Here is a 14,113-nt window from a genome sequence, read left to right as displayed (position 1 = left end):
CACACACACACACACACTGTGTTTGTAATAATCCCTGTGGTGTAGGTAAATGTTAGCAGTGGTCACTTCTGTGGTCACTTCTGTGCGTACAAATGTGTACATCACGGCTCTGTGTGTTTATCTCACACACACACACACACACTTCATGTATCACAGGGATTATTACTGTGAGTGAGTGAGTGAGTGAGTGAGTGAGTGAGTGAGTGAGTGAGTGAGATAAACACACAGAGAAGTGATGTACACATTTGTACGCACAGAAGTGACCACTGCTAACATTTATCTATACCATCTGTACCACAGGGATTGTATGGCTGTAAATCCTTGGAAATATTAAATATTTAATGACTTCTTCATTGATGGAGCATGACACCTGGGCTGCCCCCCCCTCCCTTCTCTGTGCCTGCACTTTGCTAGCTCTCCCCAGCCAAAGGATGGGTTTTGTAATGCCTAATGCTAGTCCCCACCCAGGGGATACTACTGGGACTCAGGGTTTAGGGAAGGAGATTGAGTTGTTGAATGTTGAGTATTTTGCATGAGTGATGGTATGTGACTAGAATAAGACTCTTTTGATGATAGTGATTATGATAACATGTTTTATACCTATGATATCTAATTTACTTGTATTAGAGGAGTAAAGGATGACAAGGATGTACTCATTGACCTGTGTGTGTGTGTGTGTGTGTGTGTGTGCGTGTGCGTGTTTGTTTGTGCGTGCACGGATGCGCATTTGTGCAATCTTGTATTTCTGTGTTTGAATGCCGGCTGCTTGCCTAGAAGGGACCGTAATGATGGTTGTCAGCACTGGCTGGTTGCTAGGTAACAATTACCTGACTGCTTTGCTCGCCCAGAATTACACAGAGAGCTGTGTGTGTAGGGGAACGGAAAAATACAGAAGAGCAGGCTAGCTGCTGGTCAGTGTTTCCACTTCTGAGTGAAAACCTCTGTTTCAGATTCCTACCTTGACAACATGTAATGGTCGTATTTCTATGAGTTTACATTACTTCCTGCATGCAGAGTTATCTGATCCATGCATAATATTGTTGTCTATTCTGTGGCATGGAATGGTTCACCTAATTTGATGATGTTCCCAATGATGCTGTGTTTGTGAGGACTCCTTGGTATATCTTATAGGTCACGGGTTGTGGGTTTTGCATTGGTAAGACTGAAGTGAGTCTGTACTGTCAGTTATGAACAGGTGGGTTCGGATGGACATTGACAAATGAGGGTGTGGTCTATGGTTAAGCTGTCTGTGTGTGTGAGTCCATGGGAAGCTGAGGTGATGCAGGGCCACAGGGCTGTGTGACAGATGTCTGCCTGTCTGGCGGTCTGGCTGTACCTCAGGGCCACTGGGGACAGCCGGCTTTTGTTCCCAAATAATCTTGTTTCCAACTAATCAGGTGGGCAAAAAAGAATCATGACCTCAATTAGTTGATAAGTTATAATCAAAATATTAATCGATGAGTAGTTGATTGGCTGAATCTCAGAGTGACTAGCAGCAAGTGGTTAGTATGCACTCTCAAATGGTGAACATATTTTTGCATACTACCAAAAACTTTCGACATCATCCATGTAAAATACCACGTTTTCTTTTGAAAATGCTAACATATAAACCTATTTTATTTAATATATTTGTTCATGTTAAAGTGGTTGTATAATTTATATATTTTATAAATATATCTATACACATTGAAGAGTGTCATTTCAGTACAGAGGCAATATCTACTAAGCAGCTTCCATCATGGTCAGGGGTCTGTGTGGAGAGACACTGGCCAAAGCCCTCAAAATGGCTGGCCAGCTCCCCAGACATGGATGATATATTTGGAGATCATTAAATGGTCCTAAACGAGACCCTGGCGTGAGAGAAAGCCCTGTCCATCTGTCCCCATTGTGACTCCTCTCCTTCTGGAACTCTCACTGACTCTCGCTGACTGAACCTGGAAGCTCTAAGCCAATCAGGGAACTGTTGTTCTCAATTACCTCAGCCCACCTCTCTTGCTGCCTCCCGGCCTGTGCCTCTCTGTGGGTCTCATCTTTCTCTTTACCTCTCCATCTCTCTCTCTCTCGCTCTCTCTCTGTCTTCTCTCTCTCTCTCTCTCTTCTCTCTCTACTTCACCCTATCTCTGTATTCTTCTCTTTTCTCCTCTCTCTGTGTCTGTGGGTGAAGTTGATTCCTCATGGTGGGGTCAGTCAGCTTTGTGGCAACTGAAATGGATGCATTGATGAAGGAGGCCACACTGGGGTAGTGAGACAGACCGCTGGGCAGTGGCGTAGCTTACTGAGCACAGAAGATATCTCCTTTATAATAAAGGATTGCACGCATCTATCATCCCTTTTACGTAGTAGCGGAGGCGTTGGTAGGATTTGCATAAATTGTGATTTATTTTTAGCAGGGCCCGGAATAAAATGTGCTTTTCATAAACGAATTTCATGCAATTCTACGTAATTTACATGACTTAGCATGTAAATGGGCCATTGAAGGCCGAAACGTCAATCTTTGAAACTTATTTTAAATGGTGAGCAAGCGTTATGCCTCTTCCTGTCCAATGATGTCTACACATTTTTAGGTTGCAGCTCTACTCACGTTGGTTGAGCACCTTCTAATTCTTTCCATAGTCGGACACTGACAAAATACTTTCCACTGGCACTGACTCACACAAATGATAGAGATAGCATGAATATGCATGTGTAGGCTACTCACCGGTAGGCTATTTTGAAAAAACAGTGCTGTTGGCAAAAAATTGAGTTGTTCAGAAAACATTTGGTAGCTTTACAGACAGATTCACATTTTATTTTCAGCTGAAGGCATTTTCCAAACAAAAAAATATATATTTGATTGTATTTAGAAATTAGCTAAAGGCCAATTGTAGCTGCTGTTCACTGACGGCAGCAACTATAGAAACAGAATCCATAGAACAGACAAGCCCATTCAAGTCAGGACTGGCAGCCATTGTGAGTTCACCCATGAGTTTACCAGACAAATTGCCAGGGTTAGAAGTTCCAAGACCCTTCTATGGATTATATTTCTATAGCCGCAACACAACAAGCTGTTCACGCTTTCTGCCCAAATTGCGTCTCTTTGTTATTGTTAATGATTGTATTGGTGTCTGTAGGGTACAGACAGGAGAAATAATATAATTTTTGTCAAATTTAAAAGGCTGGGAATTGCCAGGGTCCTCACGATATGATATTATCATGATACTTAGGTGCCGATATGATATGTATTGCGATTCTCACGATTCTATATGTATTTGGTACTGGGATTTTATTACGATGTTATGTTTCAAACACATTGCTCACTATATGTCTGCTGCAGAGAGACAAGAGAGAGCATGAGAAAATGAGTTTTGATCAGTCATGGAAATAAAAGTGCTGAAAACATGGCTCACTATTTCAAAAGAAGATGAAAAATGAAAAATACCTGAGTTTTTGTGCAGGTACAGCCTACTTGCACTAGCTAACGCTACCTACATAAGCATTATTTTTATTATTATTATGATTTTTTTTTACAAATTGATACTTAGAGTAAAAATATATAGTCCAAAATTAATATTGCTATATGTTACTAAATAGATTTTTGCCCCCATCACTAGTGCTGCTGCACCTCCAGCACCCTTACTTCATGTGGCTATGGTGCTGAATGTGAATCCAAAAGAAGCCAATGTAAATGGTTATTTGGAAGTTGTTATGTAATTACATTTGAACATGTTGTTTCTTATTTAACTACACATATGGCATGACAACAATAGTCAGAGGAGTAGGCAGCTCAAAGACCAGTCATGCAAAAGAAATGTACAGTGCCTTGCGAAAGTATTCGGCCCCCTTGAACTTTGCGACCTTTTGCCACATTTCAGGCTTCAAACATAAAGATATAAAACTACATTTTTTTGTGAAGAATCAACAACAAGTAGGACACAATCATGAAGTGGAACGACATTTATTGGATATTTCAAACTTTTTTAACAAATCAAAAACTGAAAAATTGGGCGTGCAAAATTATTCAGCCCCTTTACTTTCAGTGCAGCAAACTCTCTCCAGAAGTTCAGTGAGGATCTCTGAATGATCCAATGCTGACCTAAATGACTAAAGATGAAGAAATACAATCCACCTGTGTGTAATCAATTCTCCGTATAAATGCACCTGCACTGTGATAGTCTCAGAGGTCCGTTAAAAGCGCAGAGAGCATCATGAAGAACAAGGAACACACCAGGCAGGTCCGAGATACTGTTGTGAAGAAGTTTAAAGCCGGATTTGGATACAAAAACATTTCCCAAGCTTTAAACATCCCAAGGAGCACTGTGGAAGCGATAATATTGAAATGGAAGGAGTATCAGACCACTGCAAATCTACCAAGACCTGACCGTCCCTCTAAACTTTCAGCTCATACAAGGAGAAGACTGATCAGAGATGCAGCCAAGAGGCCCATGATCACTCTGGATGAACTGCAGAGATCTACAGCTGAGGTGGGAGACTCTGTCCATAGGACAACAATCAGTCATATATTGCACAAATCTGGCCTTTATGGAAGAGTGGCAAGAAGAAAGCCATTTCTTAAAGATATCCATAAAAAGTGTTGTTTAAAGTTTGCCACAAGCCACCTGGGAGACACACCAAACATGTGGAAGAAGGTGCTCTGGTCAGATGAAACCAAAATTGAACTTTTTGGCAACAATGCAAAACGTTATGTTTGGCGTAAAAGCAACACAGCTGAACACACCATCCCCACTGTCAAACATGGTGGTGGCAGCATCATGGTTTGGGCCTGCTTTTCTTCAGCAGGGACAGGGAAGATGGTTAAAATTGATGGGAAGATGGATGGAGCCAAATACAGGACCATTCTGGAAGAAAACCTGATGGAGTCTGCAAAAGACCTGAGACTGGGACGGAGATTTGTCTTCCAACAAGACAATGATCCAAAACATAAAGAAAAATCTACAATGGAATGGTTCAAAAATAAACATATCCAGGTGTTAGAATGGCCAAGTCAAAGTCCAGACCTGAATCCAATCGAGAATCTGTGGAAAGAACTGAAAACTGCTGTTCACAAATGTTCTCCATCCAACCTCACTGAGCTCGAGCTGTTTTGCAAGGAGGAATGGGAAAAAATGTCAGTCTCTCGATGTGCAAAACTGATAGAGACATACCCCAAGCGACTTACAGCTGTAATCGCAGCAAAAGGTGGCGCTACAAAGTATTAACTTAAGGGGGCTGAATAATTTTGCACGCCCAATTTTTCAGTTTTTGATTTGTTAAAAAAGTTTGAAATATCCAATAAATGTCGTTCCACTTCATGATTGTGTCCCACTTGTTGTTGATTCTTCACAAAAAAATACAGTTTTATATCTTTATGTTTGAAGCCTGAAATGTGGCAAAAGGTCGCAAAGTTCAAGGGGGCCGAATACTTTCGCAAGGCACTGTATGTTTACATTTGCTATGCAAATTATGTTATAGGAAATATGAGGCGTAACAACTGTTCCTGTGTGGTTTCCCTGTGCAGGTAACAAACTGAACAAAGACCTGAAGCACTACCTGAGCCTGAAGTTTCAGAAATACTCTCTTGACCATGAGCTCCAACAGACCATCAGAGATAACCTCTACCGCAACGCTGTGCCTTGTGAGTACATCATCTTCAGCCTCATCTTCCTCCTCCTAAAACTCCACATCATCCACACAATAGTCCTTCTCCTTTGTCTTCTCTTTCATCCACACCTCATCTTTCCCTCTTCTTCCGCATAAGATTCCTCCACATTATCTCTGAGTCTCCTCTTACTCCCGTTCCTCCTCCACCTCTGCATTCTCTCTGAGTCTCCTCCAACTTATATTACTTCTCCACCTCCTCCGCATTTTCTCTGAGTCTCCTCCTACTCCAATTCCTTCTCCAACTCCTCCTCATTCTCTCTGAGTCTCCTCCTACTCCTAATTCTTCTCCACCTACTCCGCATTCTCGCTGAGTCTCCTCCTACTACTATTCCTCCTCCGCATCCTCTCTGAATCTCCTCCTACTCCTATTCCTTCTCCACTTCCTACGCATCCTCTCTGAGTCTCCTCCTACTCCTATTTCTTTTCACCATCCTCCTCATCCTCTCATCCTCTCCTCTTACTCCTATTCCTTTTCACCCTCCTCCTCATTCTCTTTGAGTCTCCTCCTACCCCTATTCCTCCTCCACCTCCTCATTCTCTCTGAGTCTCCTCCTACACCTATTCCTTCACCTCCTCCGCAATCTCTCTGAGTCTCCTCCTACAATATTCCTCCTCCACCTCCTCCGCATTCTCTTTGAGTCTGCTCCTACTCCCATTCCTCCTCCATCTCCTCCTCCGCATTCTCTGAGTCTCCTCCTTCTCCTATTGCTTCTACAACTCCTCCGCATTCTCTCTGAGTCTCCTCCTACACCTATTCCTTCTCCAACTCCTCCGCATTCTCCCTGAGTCTCCTCCTACTCCTATTCCTCCCCTGCATACTCTCTGAGCCTCCTCCTACTCCTACTCCTATTCCTCCTCCTCCTCCGCATTCAATCTGAGTCTCCTCCTACTCATATTCCTCCTCCACCTCCTCTGCATTCTCTCTGTCTCCTCCTACTCCTATTCCTACTCCACCTCCTCCGCATTCTCTCTGAGTCTCCTCCTACTCCATTTCTCCTCCACCTCCTCCACATTCTCTCTGAGTCTCCACCTACTCCTATTCCTTCTCCACCTCCTCCGCATTCTCTCTGAGTCTCCACCTACTCCTATTCCTTCTCCACCTCCTCCGCATTCTCTCTGAGTCTCCTCCTATTCCTATTCCTCCACCTCCTACATTCTCTCTGAGTCTCCTACTCCTATTCCTTCACCTCCTCCGCAATCTCTCTGAGTCTCCTGCAATATTCCTCCTTCACCTCCTCCGCCTTCACTTTGAGTCTCCTCCTACTCCATTTCCTCCTCCAACTCCTCCGCATTCTCTCTGAGTCTCCTACTACTCCTATTCCTTCTCCAACTCCTCCGCATTCTCTCTGAGTCTCTTCCTACTCCTATTCCTCCTCCACCTCTACCTCTTCCGCATTATCTCTGAGTCTCCTCCTAATCCTATTCCTTCTCCACCTCCTCCTCATTCTCTCTGAGTCTCCTTGTATTCCTCCTCCACCTCCTCCACATTCTCTCTGAGTCTCCTCCTACTCCTATTCCTCCTACACCTCCTCCGCATTCTCTCTGAGTCTCCTCCTACTCCTATTCCTCCACCTTCTACATTCTCTCTGAGTCTCCTCATATTCCTCCTCCACCTCCTCCGCATTCTCTCTGAGTCTCCTCCTACTCCTATTCCTCCTCCACCACAACCTCTGCCGCATTATCTCTGAGTATCCTCCTAATCCTATTCCTTCTCCACCTCCTCCGCATTCTCTCTGAGTTTCCTCCTACTCCTATTCCTCCTCCACCTCTACCTCCTCCGCATTCTCTCTGAGTCTCCTCCTACTCCTATTCCTCCACCTTCTACATTCTCTCTGAGTCTCCTCGTATTCCTCCTCCACCTCCTCCGCATTCTCTCTGAGTCTCCTCCTACTCCTATTCCTCCTCCACCACAACCTCTGCCGCATTATCTCTGAGTCTCCTCCTAATCCTATTCCTGCTCCACCTCCTCCGCATTCTCTCTGAGTCTCCTCCTACTCCTATTCCTTCTCCACCTCCTCCGCATTCTCTCTGAGTCTCCTCGTATTCCTCCTCCACCTCCTCTGCATTCTCTCTGAGTCTCCTCCTACTCCTATTCCTCCTCCGCATTCTCTCTGAGCCAACTCCTATTCCTCCTACACCTCCTCCGCATTTTCTCTGAGTCTCCTCCTACTCCTATTCCTTCTACACCTTCTCCGCATTCTCTCTGAGTCTCTTCCTACTCTACCTCCTCCGCATTCTCTCTTGACTCTCCTCCTACTCCTATTCCTTCTCCTTCTACTCCTCATTCTTTCTGCGTCTCCTCCTACTCATATTCCTTCTCCACCTCCTCCGCATTCTCTCTGAGTCTCCTCCTATTCCTCTCCTTCCTCCACCTCCTCCTCATCCTCTCTGAGTCTCCTCCGACTCCTCTTCTTCCTCCACCTCCTCCTCATCCGCTCTGAGTCTCCTCCTACTCCTATTCCTCTTCCGCATTCTCTCTGAGCCTACTCCTATTCCTCCTACATCTCCTCCGCATTCTCTCTGAGTCTCTTCCTACTCTTCCTCCTCCACATTCTCTCTTGACTCTCCTCCTACTCCTATTCCTTCTCCTTCTACTCCTCATTCTTTCTGCTTCTCTTCCTACTCCTATTCCTTCTCCACCTCCTCCGCATTCTCTCTTGACTCTCCTCCTACTCCTATTCCTTTTCCACCTCCTCCGCATTCTCTGAGTCTCCTCCTACTCCTATTCCTTCTCCAACTCCTCCGCATTCTCTCTGAGTCTCCTCCTACTCTACATCCTCCGCATTCTCTCTTGACTCTCCTCCTACTCCTATTCCTTCTCCACCTACTCCGCATTCTCTCTGAGTCTCCTCCTACTCCTATTCCTTCTCCAACTCCTCCGCATTCTCTCTGAGTCTCCTCCTACTCCTATTCCTTCTCCTTCTACTCCTCATTCTTTCTGCTTCTCCTCCTACTCCTATTCCTTCTCCACCTCCTCCGCATTCTCTCTTGACTCTCCTCCTACTCCTATTCCTTCTCCACCTCCTCCGCATTCTCTCTGAGTCTCCTCCTACTCCTATTCCTTCTCCACCTCCTCCGCATTCTCTCTTGACTCTCCTCCTACTCCTATTCCTTCTCCACCTCCTCCGCATTCTCTGAGTCTCCTCCTACTCCTATTCCTTCTCCAACTCCTCCGCATTCTCTCTGAGTCTCCTCCTACTCTACATCCTCCGCATTCTCTCTTGACTCTCCTCCTACTCCTATTCCTTCTCCACCTACTCCGCATTCTCTCTGAGTCTCCTCCTACTCCTATTCCTTCTCCAACTCCTCCGCATTCTCTCTGAGTCTCCTCCTACTCCTATTCCTTCTCCTTCTACTCCTCATTCTTTCTGCTTCTCCTCCTACTCCTATTCCTTCTCCACCTCCTCCGCATTCTCTCTTGACTCTCCTCCTACTCCTATTCCTTCTCCACCTCCTCCGCATTCTCTCTGAGTCTCCTCCTACTCCTATTCCTTCTCCAACTCTTCCGCATTCTCTCTGAGTCTCCTCCTACTCTACATCCTCCGCATTCTCTCTTGACTCTCCTCCTACTCCTATTCCTTCTCCAACTCCTCCGCATTCTCTCTGAGTCTCCTCCTACTCCTATTCCTCCTCCACCTCTACCTCTTCCGCATTATCTCTGAGTCTCCTCCTTCTTGTTACGGTGAGTGAATGAGGACCCAAAAGCGAACTAACTTAAACAGAGGTTCTTTAATAACCAAACATAGGTAGGCTCAGATAGACCGGCAGATTCCGACAGGACAGGACAAGGTTACAGCAAACATGACGATAGTCTGGCTCAGGCATGAAACACAACAAACAAGAATCCGACAAGGACAGGAGCAGAAACAGAGAGAGATATAGGGACCTAATCAGAGGGAAAAAGGGAACAGGTGGGAAACGGGGTGACGAGGTAGTCAGGAGGAGACAAGGAACAGCTGGGGGAAAGCGGGGGAGAAAAGGTAACCTAATACGACCAGCAGAGGGAGACAGGGTGAAAGGAAAGGACAGAGACACAACATGACAATACATGACAGTACCCCCCCCACTCACCGAGCGCCTCCTGGCGCACTCGAGGAGGAAACTTGGCGGCAACGGAGGAAATCCTCGATCAGCGCACGGTCCAGCACGTCCCGAGAGGGAACCCAACTCCTCTCCTCAGGACCGTACCCCTCCCAATCAACGAGGTACTGGTGACCACGGCCCCGAGGACGCATGTCCAAAATCCTGCGCCCTCGACAAGGATGGGGGGGGGGGGAAGACGAGCGGGGGCGCGAAGAACGGGCTTAATACAGGAGACATGGAAGACCGGGTGGACGCGACGAAGGTATCGCGGAAGAAGAAGTCGAACTGCGACAGGATTAATGACCCGAGAAATACGGAACGGACCAATGAACCGCGGGGTCAACTTGCGAGAAGCCGTCTTAAGGGGAAGGTTCTGAGTGGAGAGCCAAACTCTCTGACCGCGACAATATCTAGGACTCTTAGTTCTACGCTTATTAGCAGCCCTCACAGTCTGCGTCCTATAACGGCAAAGTGCAGACCTGACCCTCTTCCAGGTGCGCTCGCAACGTTGGACAAAAGCCTGAGCGGAGGGGACGCTGGACTCGGCGAACTGAGATGAGAACAGCGGAGGCTGGTACCCGAGGCTACTCTGAAAAGGAGATAGCCCGGTCGCAGACGAAGGAAGCGAGTTGTGGGCGTATTCTGCCCAGGGGAGCTGTTCTGACCAAGACGCAGGGTTGCGAAAAGAAAGACTGCGTAAGATGCGACCAATAGTCTGATTGGCCCGTTCTGCTTGACCGTTAGACTGGGGGTGAAAGCCGGAAGAGAGACTGACGGAAGCCCCAATCAAACGGCAAAACTCCCTCCAAAATTGAGACGTGAATTGCGGACCTCTGTCCGAAACGACGTCTGACGGAAGGCCATGAATTCTGAAAACATTCTCGATGATGATTTGTGCCGTCTCTTTAGCAGAAGGAAGCTTAGCAAGGGGAATGAAATGAGCCGCCTTAGAGAACCTATCGACAACCGTAAGAATAACAGTCTTCCCCGCTGACGAAGGCAGTCCGGTGACAAAATCTAAGGCGATGTGAGACCACGGTCGAGAGGGAATGGGCAGCGGCCTGAGACGGCCGGCAGGAGGGGAGTTACCGGACTTAGTCTGCGCGCAGACCGAACAAGCAGCCACGAAACGGCGCGTGTCATGCTCCCGGGTGGGCCACCAAAAACGCTGGCGAATGGAAGCAAGCGTACCCCGAACGCCAGGGTGGCCGGCTAACTTGGCAGAGTGAGCCCACTGAAGAACGGGAACGAAAAGAAGGTTCCTAGGACAAGCGCGCGGCGACGGAGTGTGAGTGAGCGCTTGCTTTACCTGCCTCTCAATTCCCCAGACAGTCAACCCGACAACACGCCCCTCAGGGAGAATCCCCTCGGGGTCAGTGGAGGCTACTGAAGAACTGAAGAGACGAGATAAAGCATCAGGCTTGGTGTTCTTAGAGCCCGGACGATAAGAAATCACAAACTCGAAACGAGCGAAAAACAGCGCCCAACGCGCCTGACGCGCATTAAGTCGTTTGGCAGAACGGATGTACTCAAGGTTCCTATGGTCAGTCCAAACGACAAAAGGAACGGTCGCCCCCTCCAACCACTGTCGCCATTCGCCTAGGGCTAACCGGATGGCGAGCAGTTCGCGGTTTCCCACATCATAGTTACGTTCCGACGGGGACAGGCGATGAGAAAAATACGCGCATGGGTGGACCTTGTCGTCAGAGAGGGAGCGCTGAGAAAGAATGGCTCCCACGCCCACCTCTGACGCGTCAACCTCGACAACGAACTGTCTAGAGACGTCAGGTGTAACAAGGATAGGAGCGGATGTAAAACGATTCTTGAGGAGATCAAAAGCTCCCTGGGCGGAAACGGACCACTTAAAGCACGTCTTGACAGAAGTAAGGGCTGTGAGAGGAGCTGCCACCTGACCGAAATTACGGATGAAACGACGATAGAAGTTCGCGAAGCCGAGAAAGCGCTGCAGCTCGACGCGTGACTTAGGGGCGGGCCAATCAATGACAGCTTGGACCTTAGCGGGATCCATCTTAATGCCTTCAGCGGAAATAACAGAACCGAGAAATGTGACGGAGGAGGCATGAAAAGTGCACTTCTCAGCCTTCACAAAAAGACAATTCTCTAAAAGGCGCTGGAGGACACGTCGAACATGCTGAAGATGAATCTGGAGTGACGGTGAAAAAATCAGGATATCGTCAAGGTAAACGAAAACAAAGATGTTCAGCATGTCTCTCAGGACATCATTGACTAATGCCTGAAAGACAGCTGGAGCGTTAGCGAGGCCGAAAGGAAGAACCCGGTATTCAAAGTGCCCTAACGGAGTGTTAAACGCCGTCTTCCACTCGTCCCCCTCCCTGATGCGCACGAGATGGTAAGCGTTACGAAGGTCCAACTTAGTGAAAAACCTGGCTCCCTGCAGGATCTCGAAGGCTGAAGACATAAGAGGAAGCGGATAACGATTCTTAACTGTTATGTCATTCAGCCCTCGATAATCTATGCAGGGGCGCAGAGACCCGTCCTTCTTCTTGACAAAAAAAACCCCCGCTCCGGCGGGAGAGGAGGAGGGGACTATGGTACCGGCGTCAAGAGCTACAGACAAATAATCCTCGAGAGCCTTACGTTCGGGAGACGACAGAGAGTATAGTCTACCCCGGGGGGGAGTGGTTCCCGGAAGGAGATCAATACTACAATCATACGACCGGTGTGGAGGAAGAGAGGTGGCCCTGGACCGACTGAACACCGTGCGCAGATCGTGATATTCCTCCGGCACCCCTGTCAAATCACCAGGCTCCTCCTGTGAAGAAGAGACAGAGGAAACAGGAGGGATAGCAGACATTAAACATTTCACATGACAAGAGACGTTCCAGGAGAGGATAGAATTACTAGACCAATTAATGGAAGGATTATGACAAACTAGCCAGGGATGGCCCAAAACAACAGGTGTAAAAGGTGAACGAAAAATCAAAAAAGAAATGGTTTCGCTATGATTACCAGAAACAGTGAGGGTTAAAGGTAGCGTCTCACGCTGAATCCTGGGGAGAGGACTACCATCCAGGGCGAACAAGGCCGTGGACTCCCTTAACTGTCTGAGAGGAATGTCATGTTCCCGAGCCCAGGTCTCGTCCATAAAACAGCCCTCCGCCCCAGAGTCTATTAAGGCACTGCAGGAAGCTGACGAACCGGTCCAGCGTAGATGGACCGACAAGGTAGTGCAGGATCTTGAAGGAGAGACAGGAGTAGTAGCGCTCACCAGTAGCCCTCCGCTTACTGATGAGCTCTGGCTTTTACTGGACATGAAGTGACAAAATGACCAGCAGAACCGCAATAGAGACAGAGGCGGTTGGTGATTCTCCGTTCCCTCTCCTTAGTCGAGATGCGGATACCTCCCAGCTGCATAGGCTCAGCTCCCGAGCCGGCAGAGGAAGATGGTAGTGATGCGGAGAGGGGGGCAACGGAGAACGCGAGCTCCTTTCCACGAGCTCGGTGACGAAGATCAACCCGTCGCTCAATGCGAATAGCGAGTTCAATCAAGGAATCCACGCTGGAAGGGACCTCCCGGGAGAGAATCTCATCCTTTACCTCTGCGCGGAGACCCTCCAGAAGACGAGCGAGCAAAGCCGGCTCGTTCCAGCCACTGGAGGCAGCAAGAGTGCGAAACTCAATAGAGTAGTCTGTTATGGATCGATTGCCTTGACATAGGGAAGACAGGGCCCTGGAAGCCTCCTCCCCAAAAACAGATCGATCAAAAACCCGTATCATCTCCTCCTTAAAGTCCTGATACTGGTTAGTACACTCAGCCCTTGCCTCCCAGATTGCCGTGCCCCACTCACGAGCCCGTCCAGTAAGGAGAGATATGACGTAGGCGACACGAGCAGTGCTCCTGGCGTAAGTGTTGGGCTGGAGAGAAAACACAATATCACACTGGGTGAGGAACGAGCGGCATTCAGTGGGCTCCCCAGAGTAACACGGCGGGTTATTGATTCTGGGCTCCGGAGATTCGAAAGCCCTGGAAGTGGCCGGTGGATCGAGGCGGAGATGGTGAACCTGTTCTGTGAGGTTGGAGACTTGGGTGGCCAGGGTCTCAACGGCATGTCGAGCAGCAGACAATTCCTGCTCGTGTCTGCCTAGCATCGCTCCCTGGATCTCGACGGCTGAGTGGAGAGGATCCGAAGTCGCTGGGTCCATTCTTGGTCGGATTCTTCTGTTACGGTGAGTGAATGAGGACCCAAAAGCGAACTAACTTAAACAGAGCTTCTTTAATAACCAAACATAGGTAGGCTCAGATAGACCGGCAGATTCCGACAGGACAGGACAAGGTTACAGCAAACATGACGATAGTCTGGCTCAGGCATGAAACACAACAAACAAGAATCCGACAAGGACAGGAGCAGAA

General features: G+C 47.9%; 2 protein-coding genes across 16 annotated transcripts in view; one reads left to right on the top strand and one right to left on the bottom strand.

The window, feature by feature from the left end:
• LOC110531155 (membrane-associated guanylate kinase, WW and PDZ domain-containing protein 1) overlaps positions 1-14,113 on the top strand; it is a 314,347-nt gene that overhangs the window by 83,843 nt on the left and 216,391 nt on the right. For all 15 annotated transcript variants that reach the window (XM_090184134.1, XM_090184132.1, XM_090184131.1 and 12 more), the window contains exon 2: positions 5,495-5,611. In XM_090184134.1, the coding sequence (XP_090040260.1) occupies positions 5,495-5,611 (117 nt within the window). The remainder of the gene's footprint in view (positions 1-5,494; positions 5,612-14,113) is intronic.
• The window catches only part of LOC110531962 (renin), a 197,052-nt gene that overhangs the window by 124,527 nt on the left and 58,412 nt on the right, over positions 1-14,113 (bottom strand). The gene's annotated exons all lie outside the window — the stretch shown is intronic.

The sequence above is a fragment of the Oncorhynchus mykiss genome, chromosome 9, assembly GCF_057628025.1.
Source record: "Oncorhynchus mykiss isolate SJ-2025 chromosome 9, ASM5762802v1, whole genome shotgun sequence".
Lineage (NCBI taxonomy): Eukaryota > Metazoa > Chordata > Actinopteri > Salmoniformes > Salmonidae > Oncorhynchus > Oncorhynchus mykiss.
Note: the sequence above shows the minus strand (reverse complement) of the source record. Positions and strands in the feature narration are given on the sequence as shown.